General features: G+C 40.9%; 1 protein-coding gene across 1 annotated transcript; it reads right to left on the bottom strand.

The window, feature by feature from the left end:
• Window positions 1-2,686: 2,686 nt before the first annotated feature.
• LOC132177658 (auxin efflux carrier component 7) lies at window positions 2,687-6,508 on the bottom strand. Its single transcript, XM_059590075.2, has 6 exons — window positions 4,958-6,508; window positions 4,537-4,855; window positions 4,344-4,429; window positions 3,692-3,849; window positions 3,515-3,591; window positions 2,687-3,420 (listed from the first exon to the last, which is right to left on the bottom strand). The coding sequence occupies exons 1-6, from the start codon at window positions 6,213-6,215 to the stop codon at window positions 3,354-3,356; spliced, it is 1,965 nt and encodes a 654-aa protein (XP_059446058.2). The 5' UTR covers window positions 6,216-6,508; the 3' UTR covers window positions 2,687-3,353.
• Window positions 6,509-7,506: the final 998 nt, after the last annotated feature.

The following is a 7,506-nucleotide window of genomic DNA, read 5'->3' as shown; positions in this document are numbered from 1 at the left end:
AACTGGGCTTCTCAACCACAGCAACACTCTAAGAGAAAATAGCTTTCAAGCTCTAAATACTAATAAACCTCTCTTATCACAATATATAATTTTATCTCTCAGTTGCTTAAGAAAACTGTGCTCTATAGAGTCCTATACATAAGCAACTGAGAATTAGGTTTCCTTGCTGAAGTAGAAAACCTTATTATGGAAAGTCCGAAGTAGTGTTCGGATGACAGACGGTCTCGTTCGAACGGAACTAGGGTTTTATAGAAATCCAAGCTAAAGTTGAAAAACCCTAATACGACAACAGAGAGCTTCCGTTCGGACGGACTTGAGACCTGTTCGGACGTGGCTAGGTTAGACTTCTTCTCTGACACCTCTCGTCTGAACCCTCAGTGAACGGCTTTGCGAACGGAGCTCTTTGGATTCACCAGATGCAACTATCGTTCGGATAGCTCTGCGAATGCCCAATGAACGAAGTTCTCGAGTTTTACTATGGCACACACCATGCTCAGACGGTCTAGCGAATGTGTAGCGAATGGAGCTCTTAGATTTCACTATGTCATGTAGCCGTTCGGACGCCAGAAAACGCTCTTGGAAATGAAGCTTTAAACAAGAATATATTACGCTTTTGGACACCGAATTAGCCAACCTAAAACCTAACAGGAAAGACTAACTACCTCGAAACATGCATTAAAGCTTAACACAAACTCAAACTCATAGCCTAGACTACAAAATATAGCTAACAAAGCTATGGAAACAACACTAATAGAATATACAAGCTAAAGGCTAACACATTACCTCTTGAAGGGAATAACCCAAGGTTTCCTCCTTCTCTGTCTCTTTCCAAACCTTCTCTCTTACTCATTCTAGGGTTTTGAGGTGAAGAGAGCATCCAAAATGGGAGGTATGGACATAGGGATAAATTTATAGACTCATGGTCATTCAATAGGGTTGAAGTGTCTATGGTTTTTTAAAAAAACTGCTAGACACTTATCGAACTTTTGGACCTTACATCGAATGTTTGGCAGCCCGACCATTTGATCGTTTGATGTCCAACTCAAACGTTCAGTATCCCACTCGAACGTTCGGCCATCACATAAAATCTTAAAAAGCCCAAAACTATACCTGAAAAAACTTGTAGTGATTCCAATACTAAAATACACAAATTAGACCAACTTTATCCAAAATAAATATAAGGGTGTTATAGAAACAGAGACCCACAGCTAGCTTGGCTAGCTGCGGGTTAGTTGCGGAGCATATGGTCAAATTTGTATTTCTTAAAAATGGAAGTTTTTTTTAGTAATTTTCACTTTTTCCTTTTAAGAATTTTCTTTTTAAAAAATCTTGACAAATGAATGACATTCAAGGTGATTGAAAACATAGAGCTGAAAGTAAAATTTCACTCTACTTTTTCTTATAGAGCGTGACGTGAACATGATGTTTATCAACCAACAAGTAACTATAATAATCTATCTAGTCCTAGATCCGATAATAATGAAAGATCTTTCAATCTTCACCTTGCAGCATGTTATCTCCATCTGTCGCTTTTCTCTCTCTCTCTCTGGTCAACTTCTGTTTAGAGTCCCATGTATGGCTATGATTGATAAGCGATTTTGCCATGATTTTAGATTTATACTATTCATCTCATTTTTTTTTTTTTTTCAATATTCTCTTACTTTTTATATCACATCAATTATTTTTTATTATTATTCAAATAAAAAAATTACCACAAAATAAATTTTTTTTATTTTTCTATACCAAACGTTCTTACTTTTTTCACTTAAAAAAAAAAAAAAAATTTTACTTTTTTTTTACATCAATCACTTTTTGTTACAATATCAAATCAAAACCAAAACAAAATCGTTTATCAAACAAATCCTATATATCCCTTAACAGTACTATCTAGTCACCCTTCTTCACCAACTCCAAGCACTGTGGCTTCAATGGGGTTTGTCATTTGCCGAGTTTCAATGATGTAGTTAACTAGCACTAATTAAGTAGGAATATTGCATTCATTATTTAACCCTTTCTTTTTTTAATCTTTACAGATGCAGCGCTTGCCATCATCATGACCTAATCGGCCTAATTAAAGTTGGCACCATACTTTAGTGAGTTTGGAGTGATTGATTACAACAACTTTTGAAGAGGTGATGCCTTGTGATCATGAAGGAGATCGATGTACATTCGTTGCATCACGTTCCATCACCTTCTGTGCCCACCGCCCTAGTAATTAGTACTTAGCTAGAGGGACGGGGCCCTAGCCAATACAAGTGAATCGAGGAGGAAGAAGGCTCACAAAATGCCCTTGTTTGTTTAGGCCATTATTGATTGAAAGAGGACCCGTGATATTTATAAATTCATTCATTTCCAGCTGCTTTTTGTAGGGTTTTGTGTGGGCATCAATACCCAAAAGCCACAAAGGCAAAAGTGAGCACGCTAGCTACAGCTTTTGACTCTAGCTTTCCGCTTTCTTATCTCATACTTTCGTCTGTCTCAGTACTCTCACCTCACACAAAAAAGCCTCTGAAAAGGAGGTTCTTCGCACAAGTACAAAACCCCACTCAGCCTAAAGACAATGTGCTTTCAGGTATTTTTTATTTTTATTTTTTACTTTTGTCCTTAATTACTTTATTTTTCGTGAAAGTTTAAGAGAGAAAGAGAGAGAGAGGTGTCTTAGCGCAAAATACAAGCATCTTTCCATTGACAAAATGACTAATGACCCCTTTTTGACCATAAAAATCCTAATTCAACTACAAACCAAGAAAGAAACGACAATCTCAGATAATTGGCAGATCCATGGACAATCAAAACCAACGCTAAGAACAAACCTAATAAAAGAAAAAGAAAACAAAATATTCCCTCCGCTGGCCTATTCTTTTTCTTCAATTCTTTTGTCACTTTTTTTTTTTTTTTTTAATAATATTAAAAAAAAAAATGCTAGAGGGGAATTGTAAAATCAAACTTTACATGCACAACGTAATTAATGGAGGAATCAGACATCATTGACCACCTTTTTTTCAGCCTTCTTTTATTGGCTTACAACCTTCTTTCCTTGTTTTCCTCTTTCATGTTCCCCCTTGGGTTTGACGGGCATTCCTTGTTCTTCTCAAACTTTTGGAAAATTAGACCAACTTTGGCTGTTCATGTGGGTGGTGGCGATGATCCTCATATCATGGCATTTCACTAAGTCAACTATCTTAGCTCCAAAAATTTTGGAACCTTGGCGAGTCCTTTGTAGTACTATCATCGATTTCTGCCGGAAAATCTTCTTGCAATCTGAACATATCCCCGTGCGGTCAACGCTCTCAAATATGATGACTTAAAACACATTTCTTAATCTCTGTATTTTGGCTGCTGCTATTCTAAATTCACAATCCCATAACGATGTAGTACACAAGAGTAATTGGTAGTGCTATTAACATTCCAAAGATAACCCTGCAATATTTACCACATCCAAACAATAATTACTCTCAGTAAAAAAAAAATATAGTTAATTTCAGTCGTAAATAAATTAATTAATAATACTCACGCAGTGCTGAGAATGGCTGGATGAACATTGTATTCTTTAGCGAACACAAACGGAACAATTCCTTGTGGAAGTGCAGCCTATTGGAGTTAATATGTTAAAAAACATAAAATTACCCATAGTAAAAAAAAAAAAAAAAAAAAAATTAATAAATACAAATACTTATGTTGAATTAATTACCTGAACAATAGCTATATGGAGGAGGGTGCCACGCAAGCCGACGGCAATAGAAGCGGCGGCCATAACCGCTGGGCCGGTGAGGAATCTTACGGCCATGGCAAAAGAAGCGATGGAATTCCCACACGCGATTATCTTGGGCTGAAGAGCCATAAACAGACCTATCAACAATAACAAAAACACATGCATCAATCCAAGTCTTTAATTCTCTCGATTCAACTACCGACCCGACCTTCACCATAATGGAGCATCTATCTATCTATCCATCTATGGCTACCGACCCTGGAGGGCTGGAAAGCGACAGTCGTTGTACGAGGTCCCACATGTCGGGTGGTCAATCCCATTTACTGTCGAAAGATAGAACTAAAAGGTCACAGAAATAAATACATGGTCCTGAGGTGTGTCATGTGAGGTGATAGCCCCATACCTTGACAGACGGACAGGGTTGAACATCACTACCAAACCTACGTGCTCGACCCGACCGGACCCCGTGGCTTCTAAAAAGCCACGGCTACTAATTTTAATCCTAGCGCGCTATAGGCGGCATTTATCTTTAACAAATTATGATTGAGAAAGATGTCGATCCAGCTTCTTTCGAAATTAATTATTCGAGGTGGAGGCCCAAGCAAATTTACGAAATTAGCACACCACTCACCTAAGCTGAACATGGCCATTCCAAGCCCGGCGTCGGAGAGTATGGAGATCGACTTCGCAAGTATCTTCGGCATAGTCAGATGCCACCTGGGACAAATTAAAACGTCAAATTAATCAAATGATCGATAAATTTAAGTAGATTTTCAATTATTTTGTTAATAAAATGCGACGTGTTAAAATGGCAGTTTAATTACCGGCTGTTGGCGATGAGAGACCATACAAGGCCAATGAGGCTGGAATAGGTGTTGGGGTTGCGGATAAGCTTGCGCCAGACCATGATTAAGATGAGACGGGTCATGACACTGGCGGGAGGCATTTGTTTTCCGCCACCTGACTCCGGGACTCCGGTGGAGGATTTCGGGTGGAGCTCAGCCGTGGAGCTGGACCCCAGCTTGTTGAGTCCAGTGGGGCCCTCCTTCTCTCTCTCATCCTGATCTCCCACCACTCCTCCTAGATCTCCCTTCCCACCAAAGCTTAAGTCTTCCCCACCAAATCCCTCACTTTCCGCCATTGCTTCAAACCATTAACCAATAAAATAAACAAATTATTAGGATAACAAATTATTAACTACTGGAATAATTAATTAAATGGGGCCTCGTGATTCGAATTTCTTACCTTTATTTTCCCCGTTTTGGGGGTGATCAGCAACCAACATCCGGATCTCCTTGGCCCCCTGATCGGACCGTCCGGATTGCTCCGACGCGCAGAAGTCGGTCCCGCCGAATACGTGGAGCCCACCTCCGTCGGACACAGGCGATGCGCTGGAGCTCCACACAAACATGTGCAGCTCCTTAGCATCATGGCTCACCTTGCTATTTGGAGCCTGATGTTGCTGTTGCTGTTGCTGTTGTGGCTGATTCTTCGCTGTCTTAGTAATAGTGGACGAGAACTCTGGGTTGGGCGCAGGGTACGACGCCGGAGGTACAGTCTGCGCCGGATAAAACCCGAACCTAGGAGAAGAAACGTTGGCGTTCTGGGGCACCGGTGCACAATTCTCTTCGAAATTCGATGGTCTCGGAGTTGGGCCCCTAGAGGACTGCACCGAATACAGGTCGGAGGGACCAAAATTCGAATGCCTCGCCGGGAAGCCCTGGTAACCCATCATGGAGTAGAAGTCGGAGTTGTTGAAATTGGAGCCTCTCGGCGTGGGGTTTCTTGAGGAGCTCAAACTGTATATCTCCGCTCCGGTGAGATTCGACGGCCGAGGCGTCAATGCCGAGCCTCCGAGGGACCGTCTCGACGCGTTCGACTTTCTCAGCGTCACGTGGAGCTTCCCGTCCTGGCCTATTTCCGCGTCGGTCTCCAGAAAATCGCGACCGTCCAGTGAGACCACATCGGAGTCGACCTTGAACGACACTATGGACGCTGCCGTCTCCGGGAACTGCTCCATGATCAGCATCTTGGCGCCGCGGTACTCGAAGAGGAAGAGCAGCAGGGTGTACCAGATGATGCACTGCAAGACCACCACCTGGACCATGAGGCTCCCGGAGTCCTCGCCGTACATGGCGATGAGCAGAGGGATACCCATCACGAGTGTATTTGGTAGCGTGGAAAGAGAGAAGATGGTGATCATCCACTCGAGGCTACCGTTCTTGGTGAAATTGGTCCAGACGGTGAGAACGACGAGCATGATTATCTTCTGAAGAGTGTCGGCGGCGATGAAGCGGAAGTTCATGGCGTAGGGGTCGTTGCTGGAGATGAAATGGAAGGAGAGGAGAGGGACGGCGAAGATGGCCACGAACCGGTTGATGCCGGAGCACTGGTCCGGGGAGAAGATCTTCCACCACCGGACCGACCCGTAGGCTAAGATCATCGCCACGTACAGAGGAACGACTGCCGTCAAGACGGTGTAGAGGTCCCCCCAGGTGATCATCTTGTAGGCGTTTCGTTTACTCTTGGTTACAGATCTAATGGTTTTGGTTTCCGAGGGTGGATGGCATTGGGGAGTAAATGGTGAGGGAATGGAAGTCCAAAATAGGGAGAATGGGAAAAATCGTTAGTTAACTGACTGGAGAGGGATGGGACATATTACGTGTATGCAGCTTTAGGGTACTCTGCTTCTGCTGTGCCGCAGATGAATCGCTCCGAGGAAAGAGACGCAGTGCAGGGAGTGATTTTACAAATTGCCGTAACTTAATTTGGTGGGACGTATGGATAGGAGGAGTGGATATATATTCAGAGATTTTGTGCGGCTTGGGAAATGATATTGTACTACTAATTCTACTACTGTCGCGTGAAAGCTGGGTTAGGCAACTGACCGCCTGATATGGTTAGCCTGACCCAACCTGAGTTAGGCTCTCAACGTGGCACTTCTTTTGTGGCATGCCATTTTCGGTGACGTGGACACCCTTTAGTCTTTTCAATTTTTTTTTTCCTTTTTTTTTTTTTTTTTTTTTTAAAGGACCTCTGTTGAATTTGTGGCATATATTAACTAAAAAAAAAAAAAAAAAATAGAAATTGTTTTTAAAAAATTATTTTCATTCTAAAAAAGCACCCTTTTTTTTTTCTTTCAAAAAATTTAATAACCAATTTACCTTTTCAAAACATAAACATATTTTAAAAAATAAAACACAATACTTTTCAAAAAAATATATCACAACCTTTTAAAAAACCTTTTTTTAGAAATATTTTATATCTTCTTATAACAACATTTTGAGAAAACAAAAAATTCTTTTTTTTTTTTTTTTTTTTTTTTTTAACATATAAGAGCTAACTTATTATTTATAAGAATATTAAAAGAAAAGAAAGGAATGGCTGCACTCCACCTTAAATAAAGAAAAGTGGCAATCCTACTGCCATCTCTATTATGGTTAGAAGTGACCACACAACCATTTTAACCAGATAAGCTTAGTAGTATGCACAACCACTTTCGTCTTAGATAGAGGTAGCTGCACAACCACCACATGCAAGAAAAAATTGGTGGGGAGGGGGGAGGGGCTGTGCAGCCATTTTCCTCCCTCGCCAAGAATGCCCACACGACCACTTTTTTTTTTTTAATATAATTTTCTATAAACAAAAAGTCAACTCAACACTTGTCTATATTTTCTCAAATTAAGGATGTTTAGTATTTGCTATTTTAAAAACACAAAACACTTTTCAAAAAGTTTTTCAAACAATTTTCTTAAGTGAATCCCATCATTTCACTCCACCAAAAACATTTCTCA

Source organism: Corylus avellana, chromosome 4 (assembly GCF_965113065.1).
Source record: "Corylus avellana chromosome 4, dhCorAvel1.hap1.2, whole genome shotgun sequence".
NCBI lineage: Eukaryota > Viridiplantae > Streptophyta > Magnoliopsida > Fagales > Betulaceae > Corylus > Corylus avellana.
Note: the sequence above shows the minus strand (reverse complement) of the source record. Positions and strands in the feature narration are given on the sequence as shown.